The sequence below is a fragment of the Centropristis striata genome, chromosome 7 (assembly GCF_030273125.1).
Source record: "Centropristis striata isolate RG_2023a ecotype Rhode Island chromosome 7, C.striata_1.0, whole genome shotgun sequence".
NCBI classification, from domain to species: Eukaryota; Metazoa; Chordata; class Actinopteri; order Perciformes; family Serranidae; genus Centropristis; species Centropristis striata.
In genome coordinates, this window is record NC_081523.1 from 6109238 (window position 1) to 6126228 (window position 16991).

Genomic DNA, 16991 nt, shown 5'->3' on the forward strand with positions numbered 1-16991 from the left:
TCTTTTTTTATACTTTCAAAACACTATCATGCTCAATAAAGAATTTTAAATGTTGCAAATGCGAACACAAGTTGCCAATCTAACATATAAGAGGGTTCCATCCAGTTTTATCATTTTATACTAAATATATTTGAGCTTGTCTCCAGTTTTACTTGGTATATCATCATCAAACTGAAACTGGCCTCATGGAGTTTACAGCCAGAACTTTAGAGGTAAATTTACAGTAGGGCTCCACGCTGCTTTGTTTTCTAGTCTGGATGTGGTGAAGAAGTCTGGATTTGGAGCTTTTGGAGACTCCAGAGGGTTACAACAGCTCAACTCAAAAGGGTCTTTGTTGTTCCTGTGTAACCTGCTGTGTTAAACACCAGAGGGCAGTAGGACACATGGCTTCTGTGTGAGCAGTGCACGCCAAACTGAACCAGTCAACAGCCTGAGTGAGTGGGAGAAGTGTGAAAAAGGTTAATAATATAAAGCCTGAGAAACACTCTTGTTGTAGGTTGCATGCAGCACATTTATCTGAGTTTGACACTCACAGGAGGAAGAGGAAGTGGCAAGTCATGTAGAACGATGCAGGTTGTGATGAACGGAAGATTAATGTGGTTTCATCATCTTGAGGGCCGGACTTCTCGTCCTTCTTGCTTCTGTGTTGCATCAGATCGAAGTTGCATCATTTGTGGAACTGATCAGATCTGTTCGAGTTAGTAAAACATGCATGTTAAAGTGAAATGCACACATACAATGATTTCTATTCTATATTATTTATTAAAATAATATATTTTGCACTGCCACTTCATTGTGCAATTTCTACCCAAACAACAACAGTATTAAAAGTGAGCACAGCAGCATGCAGATTATTTTTTTTTTTTTTTTCCTTTTCTCTCTTTTCTTTCTTTCTCCTTATTGTATAGATTTATGAGCATCTTCAACTCTAAGCTAGATTTATACAGGGTTAATTTTTTATTTTATTTTTCTATTTTTTCTCAGGGCAAATGTATATTGTAATTGTTTGTAATTTTATTCTAGATGGGGTAACTGTTTATTGGATTTTTACAGTAATGTGATTTTGTATGTAGTTGTAAAAGCCCAACTAGGGACAGGAGTTTAAAAAATTAGCTGAAGCTATATCTCTGTATGCAGCACATCGGATGCATGTCCTGTATCTATGTTAACTGCATTGTCCCTATCAAATACAATTAAAAAAAAAAAAAAATAGTCAAAACAAAAGCTACAATGTGAACGCAACATGTCCGAAAAGGAGTATGAAGCATATGCTTATTTAAACCTACCCCTTCTCCACTACTCAATTAATTATTTTTTTATTTATTTTTTTCCCCTTAAACATACATATTTACATCATATATATTTACAAAAAAGAAAATAAATAGATTAAATCAACAAATACATAAATAATTTATTATATCTCTATATGCAGCACATCGGATGCATGTCCTGTACCTATGTTAACTGCATTGTCCCTATCAAATAAAAAAATGAAAAATTAATAAATAAATAAATTACCACGAGGCTCCTGCACGAGCTTGCCTTTACTGTATCTGAACATTACAGTGTCGTCGCTGGCAAACAGTGTTGCTGTTGTTGTTGTTGTTAGTCTGCCAGTACAGTGAGTGCAGAGTAAATGTGGCCCGTCAAACAAAAAGAGCGCTATGTCAGCTCTCTGTACTAACAAAGCACGGCTTATCTGGGTGAACAAAGTGCTTGCAGAGACCCCTAAGACAATTACGGAGAGGACGGACAACAAACACTGTTCCACTGGTTAGATTTAGGTCAATTCATACTCATAGATGTATTCGGCTTGATTGTTTTGTTTCCAGGAAATGTCATTTGGTGCAGAAACTGTATGATGCTGGATTAATTAGACATTTTATGATGCATCAAAGGGGATTTCTTTGATCCAGGAACGTTTATGTGCTACTATATCATGTCGGCGTCTCTCTCATGTGTTTTACTGCCAACTTGCATAAAAAAACGTACATGCAAAGTGGTGCGTACCTTATCTATAGATTAAGGCTGGCACACATGCACATGCACTCACACACACTGAGATAATGAGACAGGTGAGTTGTAGGGGTGTGGAGATATGGAAGTGCTGAATGAGTTGCTGCAGCTGCATGCTTCAGTGTTTAGTTCAGGGGTCTAAGACTCAAATTACCACTGGAGGCAGTATCAAAATGACAAAAAAAAGACACAAAATTACTAAAAAAAAGACACAAAATGACGCAAAAAACTAAATTACTTAAAAAAAGACACAAAATGATCAAAAAAGACACAAAATGACCAAAAAAAGACACAAAATGACAAAAAAAGAGACAAAATGACAGAAAAAAAACACTAAATTACTTAAAATACACACAAAATGACCAAAAAATACACAGAATTACCAAAAAAGACACAAAATAATTTAAAAAAAGACACAAAATTACAAAAAAAAGACACAAAATGACAGAAAAAAAACTAAATTACTTAAAAGGACACAGAATTACCAAAAAAGACACAAAATTATTATAAAAAAGACACAAAATGACCAAAAAAGTACACAAAATTACAAAAAAAGACACAAAATTATTCAAAAAAGACACAAAATTACCCAAAAAAAGACACAGAATTACCAAAAAAAATATTGAAAAAAGACAAAAATTACTTTTAAAGTAATTAAAGTGACCTTGCACACACAACACGGTAAAGTATCATTCATATAAAACTCACATTAAACTTTCATATCAAGGTGGGGGCCACAAAATATCATCACGAGGGCCACAATTGGCCCGCGGGCTGCAAGTTTGACACCCCTGGTTTAGATGAAATGACACTGCAGCGTGACAGCAGGTCTTTTCACACCCGCACAGCACTGAAATGCAATGTGAAGATGACTTGATATCAGCAAGAGCAGGAAGAAAAATGCAATTTCTTTGTGCATTTGTAGTAACAGGAAGGAATAGAAGCACGTAGAGGAGATGGGAGATAGGGAAGTGCAGACATTTGCAGTGAAGAAATAACAAAAAAAATCTTGAGAAAAGAGTGGCAGAGCAAGAGATAAAGGGTGGAACGTGTGGGAAAGCTCAAGGCCGAGCAAACAGCCCAGTGGATGGTGGGTAGGGGGTAAACACAGGGAACGGCCCCCTGCAGCTGGATGCTGTCCCAGGGTGTGACCCCACCCACCCCTATTGTCCACCCATATAACCATCACCATATAACACCAGCACCCGCCCCGGTGAGCACACACAGGCGTTACTGTTTACCCTGCATGCCATGCCTGCGCTGTAGAAACCAGGCCTGTCTTAAAAAAATAATAAAATAATAAAATACAAAAACAAGCCATGCTAGGGTTGAATGCAGCCTCCAATAAAACATGCATGACTATTTTGTTCCTAATTACAATGTGAGACATGCTGTCATCGAATAATATTGTTTTAATCGAGGTTGTAATTAAGAAAGATGACTGGGGAGGGAAGTGTCGGATATGGTGCTGCCAAATGAAGCTGCCAATAGTCAATATTTTATGCCAGTATGCATATTATCTTTCATTTGACAGTTTTCAAGCCAAAAAATACAGATTGTCAGGACTCATATAAACAAATATAAGCAGAATGTCATAGATAAACTATCCATTAAATCAGATAGATTCAATCAATAGATAGATAGATAGATAGATAGATAGATAGATAGATAGATAGATAGATAGATAGATAGATAGATAGATAGATAGATAGATAGATAGATAGAAAAAACACAATAGAACAAGGACACTTAAGAAGTTAAAAAGAAGAATATATATAGTATATAATAATAATGATAATATGATAATATAATATAATAATAATAGTAGTAGTATATCACAGTATATATAATAATAGTAATGGCAGCAACAGTATATGTATAAAATAATAATAATAGTAGTAGTAATAATAACATAGCAATGTGTCATATATTTAGCCTGTGCAGGGTGTGCATACATACATAACATAATATATAATACACACACACACATACACAAAAGCTATGATATAATATGATATATTGTACCGGCATTATATATGCATATAAATGACTATACAAGTCCAAAAGTTTCTTTTTCTATTATTTTTGTGATTAGTTTCTGGAAAAAACTAACAAGTTGCATAAAGATTAATAAGCTGCTTTTATTTTAATTTTTTTCAATATCAGCCATTATATGGTGAGGTGGTTCATTAAACCACATCAAGTGTCATTATTAGGAGTTTGTTTGGACAGGTAAACATCACACTCACAGTATGCTGTTCATTAGGCTTTTATCCAGTCGTGCAGATTACCCCAACCATTAACTGGCATAGCTTGAAACCTTAATGCATGAATGCATTAACACTAATTAAAACCAGACTTGTCCCATTATAATTTTTTTCTTCTTGGCTGAGAGAAGAGCATCGTGACAAATACAAAAGCTGCAGACAGACGACTGAGACAGAACAGTCGGTACACCCTGAGTTTGAATACCACAGGGTGCAGTTTTAATCAGGTTATATGTTACATCACACTGGAAGGAATTATTTAAACGCCCTGAGATGTCTTTCTGATACCGCTGGGATCGGTCCGTTTTGACATTGTGGTTTTAAGGATCCGCCCACTTTAATCACAGGCTCCAACTCTGAGCACAAGGGAGGATCCCCACTTCTGCATGTGTGTGTGTGTGTGTGTGTGTGTGTCTAAGTACTGGTTGAGCCGAGTCTAGCAGCCTGGACCGACTATACTTAGGTTAAGCTGTGCACACAGTCGTCTCAGAGCCTCCAAGGAAGATTATCTGAATCCAGGATGTGTAACCAGTGATTCAGTGTCGACACTGCAAATAATGTTAGTCAGCTTGTGTCAATTTACAAATATATCAAATATCATTACTCTAGAAATACAGTTGGGAATCATAGCTCTACTTCTTTCTGATATGGATCAAATTATACAGTGCTTGGAACAAGAATAACACAGGGTGTCCATAAAGTCTCTTAACAATTTAACCCTCTATGGCAGTAGTTTTCAACCTTTTTGAGTGGCGACCCCCGATTTAACATGCATGTTGTCTCACTGAACAGAATCTCACAGTTCAGATCATACAAACTCAGTTGATACAGACAAATTTTGGACAAATAATGAAGCAGACAACAACTAAAACAACTCTCTGTCTGTGCATTTATATATATTTTTTATTTTATTGTTACTATCAATCTAAGTCCTTTGCTGTAAGTTTAAAGGTCCATTCTGACCTCCTGAGTGTGTAACAGTCAGCTTCAAGCCAGAGATTCCTTGGAAAGTAAGAACTTGATACTTTGGGATTTGTTTTTACCCAAAAAAGAATCAAATTGATCACAAAATGGTCAGAAAGACACAAAATGACCAAAAAATTACATAGAATTAAGCAAAAAGGGACTCAAATTGACCACAAAATGACCAAAAAAAGACACAAAATGACCCAAAAAAGAAACAAAATGACCAAAAAAAGACACAAAATGACCCAAAAAAGAAACAAAATGACCAAAAGACTCAAAATGACCCAGAAAAGAAACAAATTGACAAAAAAAATACACAAAATGACCCAAAAAAGAAACAAAATGACCAAAAAAAGACACAAAATGACAAAAAAAAGACACAAAATGACCCAAATAATAAACAAAATGACCAAAAATAGACACAAAATTACCCAAAAAAGAAACAAAATGACTAAAAAAGACACAAAATGATCAAAAAAAGACACAAAATTACCAAAAAAAGACATTAAATGACCAAAATTTTGTTAAAACTATAATCCAAAAACACACCAAACTGCATTGGGTATGCCTTGGTGATGACGTATTGTAGGCCTATTGCCAGTATGATAAATAATAAAATGTAAAAACAACTATTTGCAATATATGTTGCTTGTTTGTTTGTTTTTTGCTGAAGTATTTCTTGGTCTGAGCAGCCTTAAACAACATGCTGTAACGTGTAAAATTAGTGATCTTTAGAGGTTCTGGGCAGATTTTGGTACAGATGGTTAGCTAGCCGGCTAGCTGTTTCCTACTGTTTTCAGTCTTTGTGCTAAGCTACGCTAACCCTCTGCTGACTGTAGCTTCTTTAAGGGACAGTGAGTGATTCTACTGGGGTTTGTGTGTGTCGGTCCATCTGTTGAAGATGTTTCTGATGTGGAACAGTAATTATAAGACGTTTCAAGAAGCTGCTCTCGTCGAGGCAAAACCCTTTTCACTGCATGAGGAGTTCAAGGCCGAGCTCAAGTATTCTTTAAAAGCTCTCTTCATTCTTTTGAGCCCGTCAGGCAGCACAGACCTTTAAAGTTTAAGAATGTCTCGAGCCTCCTTGTCTCCCACTGTTATTCATTGAGCTCCCACTGTATTCATTGAGTGGTTGTAATTGTTTGTGCTTACGTTGTGTTGTTACACCCAGGTAATCACATCATGTATTAAGAGGATTTTCATTAAGTACTTACAGAGCGTTAGCTTGTGGTTACAACTAAAGGCTCTCTTATAGGTTAATACGTGGTATGGGTCAGTTAGTAGTGGAGTAGTGGAGGGAAGTACATTAGGTACTGCAGTTCGGAGGTATTTGTACTTTACTTGTGTATTTTCATATTATTATGAATTATTATTAGTATATTTTTGTCTATCGTCTTTTGTACTTGTACTCCACTACATTTTAGAGGCAGATTTTGTACTTTTTTAACACTGACGGGGCATTTTCTGACAAACAAATGTTTTTTTTTGGCAATGAGTTCATTTTTCTGATAATACTTTTGTAGGCTACTTAAACCCCACCAACCCTTGTCCTTGAACTAAGTTACGAAAGTTTCCAAAAGAAAAAAGGAACCAAAACGAAGCTTAAAATTGTGATTTTTCTGTCAAAATCACTTTCTTCTACATGTCTCATTTAAATCGTCGCCAAAAATAAACCGTTTATAATAACTAGATCCTGTTAAAAACATTAATTCTGCTCCTCAGAGACACTGTGAAGACATGATTGATTCTGCTGAGACGAACAGTCACGTGACAAACCTGAAAACCTGTTTACACAGAGCTGAGAGGAGAGGGCAGGAGAAGTTGTAAAATGCAAATAGTTTAGTATGCAAAGCATGTAAAGACCTAATTCGATTTTTCCAATAGTCATGACATGTGTGGGCACTTGGAAAAGTGTTTTATATATAAATTACATTTTATTACAATTTTTAAAAAACAATTTATCAGAGAAATTCAACTTGCGTTTTTTTTTTGTCTTTTATGATTTATATCATTATAACTGTGCATATTGCACAAAAGTACATTTTTTCCCACTTCCAGACATGATTGTGCTGATTCCATAGAGGTGCATCTAGATAATCTAGATATTGCAGTGAAATACAAGGCCACAGTGAGTCAAATGTAAGAAAAAGAGCAGAAAACACCTTGAAACGGCTTGTTGGGGTTGAGAGAGTTAAGTAAAACTCTGACTGCAGGACTTTCACTTGTACAGTAAAACTGCTCTACCTCAAGTAAATTACTTGAATACTTCTTCCAGTGAGGTATTTTACGATGAGATGTTGGGAAAACAACACAGACTGCATGCAAGAATGCAGAACAAATGCAATAAAACAGCTTCTTCTTCCACAGTTTGACTGACGACAGGTGACCCTAATCCACTGACTATGTACAGAATGCAATAATCTGATGTATGGCACACAGGGGGAAAAATCCCTCCGGCTATTTTTGCAGAAATATTTGAATATTCTCGAGCTGTCACACCACTATCGCACTCTGGGTTTAGCACAAGTTGAGAGCTACGCACATTTGGAAGGTCACTTCACTGATGGCTAATGTGACACTTGTGTCATGCCTGATGGGGGATCCCCAACCTACTTTCCAAGTTAAGAATAACTAACGGTTATTTTATGGTCAGAGGGAAGTTTTAAAACATGAATTATTCTCATCTGTTTACTCTCATGTGTGACATAAGGAAACTTGAAAACTAGGAAGTGTAAAGGCACACCTATTTCCCTGTTTGTTTAACAAGTTCATGTAAACTTTCATTCACCTATATTTGGTTTATACATGAGAAACATCCTGTATTAGAATCCTGTTCCTGTCTTTAACCCTCTGGAGTCCACGAAAGAGCCGGAGCACGACTTCTTCATGACGTCAAAAAAATACACAAAATGACTACAAAAAGGCACAAAAATGACCAAAAAAGACACAAAAAGACACAAAACAACCAAAAAAGACACAAATAGACACAAAATGACTACACAAAGACACAAAATGACTAGAAAAAAGACGCAAAATGACCAAAAAAGACAGAAGTCACAAAATGACAAAAAGACACAAAATGACCAAAAAAAAGACACAACAACTTACACAAAATGACCAAAAAAAGACACAACAACATACACAAAATGACCAAAAAAGACACAAAATAACTAAAAAAAGACACAAAATGACGTCAAAAAAGGCACAAAAATGACCAAAAAAGACACAAAATGACCAAAAAAAGACACAACAGACACAAAATGACCAAAAAACACACAAAATAACTAAATAAAAGACACAAAATAACAAAAAAAAGACACAAAATAACAAAAAAAGACACAAAAAAGACACAAAATAACAAAAAATGACACAAAATGACCAAAATAGACACAACAACAGAAACGAAAAGACATGAAAAGGATTCAAAAATGGACTAAATAAGACTCCATAGAGTTAATACTACACTACTCTATGACACACACACACACCATCATAAACGTTGCGCTCACTTTCTCCGATGTTGATTCTGTCGTGACGCTGAGGCTCAGTAAACAGGCCGTGTTTGCTCTAGCTGCTGTAGTTACTCCCCGAGGTGAGAGACGACAGGCCAAAGGGCTCAGAGCTGTAACGGGGGCCAGATACTGAAAAAATGTGGATTCCTGTTTGAGGACAAATAGGACATCCAGGAAGAGAGTGTACTTGTGAACTTGCTTGATGTGTTTTTTTAACAGTTTCTGACTGAGGCCCGTTTACTCTGTCGGGGGGAAACATCTTCATCTGAAACGATGGAGGGCTGCTTGTTGCCACCTGAGGAGTTTTATTGTGAAGGCCTGAATGGTTAAACACAGTAGTACACTGGAAAAAATTGGAGTGACATTTACTTTAAAAAAAAAAAGCTAGGCAAGTTTTTCCACACAGAAAGCGTTTGTAATCTTTACTCAGGCTGTTTCTAAGTAATATTTATTTAATAGAACCACTTATTTTTTATGAAAATACACAAGTATACTGCAGATTCATTGATGTCCCTCAATTACATTTTACTTGGAAATATCAACTAATTAACTCTATGGAGTCTAGGACTATTTTGTCCATTTTTTAATCCTTTTCATGTCTTTTTTGTGTGTCTTTTTTCGTCATTTTGTGTCTTTTTGGTCATTTTGTGTCTGTTGTTGTGTCTTTTTTTAGTTATTTGGTGCCTTTTCTTTAGTTATTTTGTGTCTTTTTTGTCATTTTGTGTCTTTTTTGACCATATTCTGTCTTTTTTCTAGTCATTTTGTGTCCTTTTGTAGTCATTTTGTGTCTTTTTTGGTCATTTTGTTTCTGTTGTGTCTTTTTTTTTAGTTATTTTGTGTCTTTTTTTGTCATTTTGTGTCTTTTTTGGTCATTTTTGTGTCTTTTTTGGTCATTTTGTTTCTGTTGTTGTGTCTTTTTTTGTTGTTATTTTGTGTCTTTTTTTGTCATTTTGTGTCTTTTTTGGTCATTTTGTGTCTGGTTTAGTGAATATTACTTCGAACAAATGATTCAATTTACATACAAACTGAGGACACATAATAAACAATCACTAAGCAATGCACTACATGAAAAACTGCTATTTTAAAATTAAAAGCACTGAATTCATATTTCTTTGTAGAATTTATATAGATGATTGAAATAATAATTACAGGGCCGAAAAACGTCCATTTTTTCAGTGTAGTACCTTGTCTCGTTATCAAAGTTGTGAAACTATGATCTGTCATATCAAACATTATCTTTCACCACAAGGCTTCAAAACAAGCAGTGAGCTCAACAATTCACATTGACACACTCTTGTTTTGTTCAAAGTGGAGCAACAGTGCGGTTGCTGAGCTCTCTCTAGTTGCTGCCACCACATCCGCTTGTTTTTGTTGGTTTGTCGAGAACTACTTTTGTTTTAGTGTGATCTGTCTTATAACCACAGTTTGTACTACGAGCCCTTAAGGGTGTCAAGTTTAATCTGAACTAAAATGTTACTAAAATGCAGGCAACCATTGTTTTTGTTGTATTAAAATTGTAGAAAATCGTACTTTGGCTGTTTTTTTAGAGATCATAGTTTGTTATGCAAGAAATCAAAATGTGAATTTTTGATCATATACATGTAAATTAATCATCCAAAGTAGAAAAAAGGGGTAAAAGAGAGTAAACAACAACAATAATCTATGCCGCTGTTATATGATTCCTGTTGCGTTAACTCTATGGAGTCTTGGACTATTTTGTCCATTTTTTAATCATTTTCATGTCTTTTTGTGTCTTTTTTGGTCATTTTGTGTCTGTTGTGTCTTTTTTGGTCATTTTGTGTCTTTTTGCTAAACATTTTGTCTTTTTCTAGTCATTTTGTGTCTTTTTCTAGTCATTTTTTGTCTTTTTGTGTCTTTTTTGGTCATTTTTGTGTCTATTTTTGACGTCATGAAGAAGTCGTGCTTCAGCGCTTTCGTGGACTCCAGAGGGTTAATCTAAAAGTGAATTGTTTTAAATTCTGCAAACCATTGCATGCAAATAACAAAATAATTATGCTACTGCATTTCTTATCATATGAATTAAAGGACTAATTTGACTGACAAGAAGCTGAGAAACAATACACTAATCCAACCGTCCTTTACAGGAAATATAAAATGAGCACTTCAGGGAAAGAGTGGTAGAGCTTGTTTTATCTGTTCTATTAGACTCAGAAGAGAATGAGGAAATGTAAGAGATAAACAGTGAGGAGCATGGAAAGTCTTAAAGAGGTTAACTAACAGCAACTTGATACCATGAAACTGATATTTTAAAAAAGAAAACCCCAAAAAATCCCCTATGTGTAAAAAAAACCAAAAACAAAACAAAAGTGAGACTCGTTATTCTGTCATAGTACTAAAGCTCTTAGCTTCAGCTGACAGAAATTCTAAACCCTCAATATGAACTTTCTCTTTCAAAACCCAACATAAATCCTTAAGTGCTGCTTGTGTTTATGGGACATATAGGTTGTAAATACCACACATGGTTGGAATAGGTGGAGGATCCCGGAAACTCCAAATCAATGTCACAACTCTACGGTCAATACAGTGAACGCACTACAGGCTCATAGTGTATTCTGCCCTACAAAGTCTAACTGCAGTAACCGTGCAAAGGGTAGAACTGAGAAAAACTGCTTTAAAGATTTTTTGAACGTTTTTTTTAGCTGACCAGCCAAACGGGTTATAGGTAGGTATACAACACTAACTTCTACATGTTTTGACAATATAATATTTTTTCTCAAAAATCATGACTATTTATTTGACCCTTGACCCCAAAAATGTAGTTACTGCACTCTGGTTTTGGATTACTATTAGAACCTTTTACAGCAATGCAAAACCAGAGTGCAGTAACCACAATGTTGTCTTCTTTCAGCTTTTATATTTTGTTTTTCAGTGAATAAACATTTTACAACAACTTTATTCCAAGATTTGCATATTTTAGACTTAATATTATAAAGTAATGTGATAATTTAGTCTTAATATAATTGTATCTCACATGTATCACAGTCAAAGCAGACGGTCATTATTTCTTTGCATTAAAGCAAGATTGAAAGCTAAAACTTCGTCACAAGATAAAACAGACATCAAAGAGTTCATTTTTAACTATAACTAAATTTCAACCAAAATGCAGTTACTGTAGTTAGGCTTTGTAGGGCAGTATTGACATGAACTGTGGACTGAGCAAGTGTGTGTGGGTAAAATCTGATGCAACTCCTGCAAACAAGGGGCTTAAAAAAATAGTATGCATTCAAAAAAATCCCAGTTTACTCTATCAAACTGTAAAGTCCGACTTATTAAGGTCCCATGCTGATAGAGGACAATATAAATATATGAATAATATAATTAAATAGATAATAACATGGCATGTTGTTGACCTAAAAACAGAAAACTGACACCACTTGATGGGAAATTACACCTACAAGGAACTTGGGGTAATTTTACTCTGAAACTTTAAATGCAAAATTACATCATCACTGCAGCCAATCACAAGCCGAAAACAGATTGCGTCACAGCCGCGGGGAGCCAATCAGCTGTCACCACGATAGTAGAAAAAGATCGCAGGCACAGCCCTCTTGTTCAACAGTTGAGAATCACCGGGGAACGGGTCACCGGTGAAACCTGCAGGTTTTACTCCGATTCAATAAGGATACCCGTTAAATTCTGATTTCAGACACCGCCACAGGAATATAACAACATGGTGGTGGTAGCAACAGGGACCGGAGGGCCCCACAAAGTGCTCCTTATCTCCGGGAAACAGAGCGGCTCGTCGAGCGGCTCGCAGGCCGGATACAACCGGCCCATCTCGGTCGTTTTACCGTCATCTGCGAGCCCGGCGTCGTCCGATTCAGACTCCAACTCCTCCGCGGGGCCGCCCATCAGAAAGAGACAGAGGCTCACACACTTGAGTCCGGAGGAAAAAGCACTTCGGAGGTTAGTATGTCAAAAATATTATCACATTAACGAGGGTGAAAGGTTTAAAATCTTAAAGCCATTGTTCATAGAGTTGCAACAGGGACACGCCCAGAGATATCGATCCCTTTGATTTGACGTTTAAATCGAAGATTCAACGTGTTTGTAATTTTTGCATTTAAAGTTTCAGAATAAAAGTACCCCCAAGTTCCTTGTAAGTGTAATTCCCCATCAAGTGGTGTCAATTTTCTGTTTTAGGTCAACAACATGCCATGTTATTAGCTTCTATTTAATTATAGTATCCATATATTTATATTGTCCTCTATCAGCATGGGACCTTAATAAGCCTGACTTTACTTTGATAGAGTAAACTGGGATTTTTTTTTTAATGCATACTATTTTTTTTTAAAGCCCCTTGTTTGCAGGAGTTGCATCAGATAAGCCTAACTACATTTATGGTCGAAATTGAGTTATGATTAAAAATTAACTCTTTGATGTTGAACTGATTGAAATTGCCCAAGAGTTAAATGCCTCCAACGCCATAATTTTATCACGTCTGGACTCTGAACTGGCCTGTCAAAGTGTGATCTGTGTGTGATATGAGCCGTTGTGGAGCAGGATACTGATATCCTGGTATGTCTGTCTCTCTGCCTGCCTGCGTGGCAGCAACATGGCCGGTGATTGCGCAGTACTGTGAACTCAAAAAGTCATGTCAGGGGGCTTAGTCAGCACCACGGAAAGAATGTGTGTTAAATTCCTGTTTTTTTTCTCTCCTCTCCTTCTGGTTTTTTTCCAGGAAACTCAAGAACAGAGTCGCAGCCCAGACAGCCAGAGACAGGAAAAAGGCCAAAATGGGAGAGCTGGAACAGCAAGTCCTAGAGTTGGAGCTGGAGGTAATAATTTTTTTTTATTTTTATCATAACACAGTGGTGTAGCTACTCTCATCCCACTTTAACCCACTTTCCTCATGCCCCCCCTCATCACATCTGATTTACAATTAACAGATATTTGTAATCAAGCCATTTCACACTATAAAAATAGCATTAATCAGCGATAATTGCATCAAACGCATTAGTTTTGCATATGAAACTATGCTACATTTCCCTACCTATTTGTGCAGTTTCATGTCTAGTTTTGGTTTGTTCACTTCATGCATCACTTCCCCGTAAACGGCCGCAAGTTTCAAGTACAAACATCTGTTCGTTTTCGTCCTCCTGCAGAATCAGAAACTTCACATTGAAAACAGGCTACTTCGGGAAAAATCGAGCGGCCTACTGACAGAAAATGAGGAACTGAGACAGAGACTTGGGTTGGACACCCTCGACTCAAAAGAGAAGGTAAGATTGTGACGCAAGCTGTTGAAAGAGGAAGCAGGGTTGACATTTTTATTGCCTTTTGGTTTTTTTTATTGTATCCTTAATTCACCCTCTTCTTCTCCTTTTGTCACAGGTTCAGGGTTTGTTGTCCAGTGGGAACGAAACAGGTTTGGGGATCGGGTCTTCTGAGTCCGCAGCACTCAGGCTACGTGTGCCTCCGCAGCAGGTGCAGGCCCAGCAGTCCCTAAATCTGAAGACTTCTCAATGGATACAGATGGTCCTGACACTACAGACAATGAGGTAAGATTAAAAAAAAGGCTCCTTTTTTATGAAAAGGAATGTCTTGGGCCGGGACTCGGGCTTTGTAATTAATTAATCGAAATTAATCGCATTTTAATCGCATATAAATATTTGACCTGAGAACAGTGAGAAGTAATTTTTTTCACATGGATTTTTAGTATACCATTGAATAATGACTGAATACATAAGCTTAAGCAACAAAAATATTGTTTATTTTTGTTCAAGTCCAACAGACCAGTGCAATTTTTGCCATTAAGTGTAGCAATAGCATATTTATAAATATAGTACATTTCATAAATCCAGGTAGCCTATAGGTAGGTAGACCTTCTGTAAACTATAATACTTTGGATTTTTAAGTAAAACACAATCCACGCTAGCTAGCACACTAGCCGCTAGCTGCTATATGTTTAGCATTGAGGTGATACTTGAGGCTGGATGTGCTGCGGTGATATGTGAATTCCTTGTTGCCTAGCAACACAACCATGCTCTTATGGACGCTTCCATCCGTTGGTTTTTAGTAACTAAATGTCCCATCATCCACGGGGCCAACCAAAGGTCTCATCAGCTTCTTCCTTCATGTTCATTGTGGTTTGTTGTTGTCTCAACTCATCAACGCTAGTTGGTGCTCCAGTATAATCGGTCCGCCTGAAACTCATCCAGTGAGAAACGTTCCGCGGTGCAAAAATAAGTGTGATTAAAAATGCGTCAATTAATTAATTAGTAATTAATCTTAATTAACGCGTTAAAGTCCCAGCCCTAGTCTTGAGATTTAAATCCTGTTTCCATAAGGCTCCCGGGTCGGGTCATGGGTTACGAGGCTAATCCTTTCTTCTCTCCCCCTCCCTCCTCTCTAGTCTGATTTGCTCCTGGGCATTCTGGACATCCTTGACCCAGAGCTGTTCCTCAAGTCTTGTGAACAGGAGTGCGAGGAGCCGCAGGTGCTGCTGGTCGGAGGGGGGAACCCAGTACCTGCCGCCACACCTGCGCCTCTGGGGGCCCCATCAGTTAAGCTGGAGGCCCTTAATGAACTGATCCACTTTGACCACATTTACACCAAGCCCGTGGAGGAGGTGAGCGACGGGCATTGCAGCGACTCGGAGAGCGAAACGGACGAGAAGATCGACGACGAAGACGACGAGCTGGCCGCCTTCCCCGTGGCCGACGTGGTGGAGGTGGAGGACGAGACCGTCTGCATCAAAGACGAGCCGGAGGAAGTGGTCATCCCCAGCTGTGAGAGTCACAGTCAGGTGGATGACATCTTCTCTGGAGACTCCTCCTCCGCCCTCAGCGGCCTGGATAAGGAAGCCTGCCTTGCGGACACCTACAGCGACTCCGGATACGAAGGGTCCCCTTCCCCTTTCAGCGACATGTCCTCTCCCCTGTGCTCAGAGAGCACCTGGGAAGACATGTTCGCCAATGAACTCTTCCCCCAGCTAATCAGTGTCTGAATCAACCATCCGGCCCAATAAGTTATAATATATAAATATATATATAGGGTGGATTCGGGTAATGTGGGACACTTACTTGAGGTTTGGCTGGTTTATTTCCTGCTTAAAGTAAATATAGTCATCAAAACCTTTTACTATTGGTCTACCATGGGTGTCATGTGACTGAAATTCCATAAAATGTTTTTAAATTTAGAAAAATATAACAAAGTCAAAATTGCAAAAAGTGTCCCACATTACCCAAATTCTCTATCCACCTAAGAGCTAATGTAGTGTTCATTAACTACAGATAAGCACACAATGCTTCATAGTAACCTAGAACACCACTGAATCTGCTCCTATATAGGCTAAACTTAAGCTCATAATCTCCTTTTATTACAGCAGGTCTGTACCACTGGCGATGCTGCATTGACTTGTGGGTGATGGAGTTTATGACTGCTTATTTTTAGCGTCCTTTAATTACTACAGAGGATTTAAGATTGATTACAAAATATTTCGCTCACTGTTCCCAGACGACATGTGAGTGGAATCCAGTATTTCTGTAAATTAATAAGGGGGATGGGGGACCGCTCATTTAAATATAACCTTTTTATTTATTTGTGTATTCTGTATTCGGAGTCCTAGTATGTCCGCATGTAAAAAATCGCTTTCTTCTAATTTGTTGACGCTCTCCATGTAGTCTAATTACTGCATTAAAAAACTTTTTGCATTGCATCTTGTCTCTTGTGTTTCAGTCATTGTCACTGCTCATACAGGGAGAAATTAACAGTTTTAGTTCAGACACAATCATTAATGATATTTGATCTTTACTGCTTAGATATGCAATGTTATGTGAGCTCACACGGATTTGCAGGCAGGCTGTTTAAAGAATAATTTGTAAGAATGAATTATGCAAGTACTGTTAATAGAATGGTGTTTATACCAAGAACTCTGCTGCTTTTTAATGGAAAATACAGCTGAAATAGTCGATCATTTAGATAATGGTTAACTGGAATTTGTTGGACATTTATCAAGCAAAATTACTAAACATTTGCTGGTTCCAGCTTCTCGAATATTTGGCCTTTTAATGCTCTACATTGTAAACCAAATATCTTTGGATTTTGGACTAATGGTTGCACAGAACAAGCAGTTTGAAAAGTTCATGCTGCATTCATAAAGTACGGAAAATTGCATCTCAATTTTGCTTTTGCAGACCAAAGCAATGGTTCCCAGTCTGGGGACTGGACAGGGCTGCACAATATATAATGTTTCTGCATCACCACT

The 16991-nt window shown here is 37.2% G+C and overlaps 1 protein-coding gene across 1 annotated transcript; it reads left to right on the forward strand.

Annotated features, from left to right (window-relative positions):
• Positions 1-12331: 12331 nt before the first annotated feature.
• On the forward strand, positions 12332-16442 carry xbp1 (X-box binding protein 1). Its single transcript, XM_059337827.1, is given in 6 exon segments — positions 12332-12688; positions 13464-13560; positions 13888-14004; positions 14117-14173; positions 14176-14283; positions 15138-16442. Coding segments are annotated over 6 exon segments (1209 nt in total). The 5' UTR covers positions 12332-12452; the 3' UTR covers positions 15732-16442.
• The last annotated feature ends 549 nt before the right edge of the window (positions 16443-16991 follow it).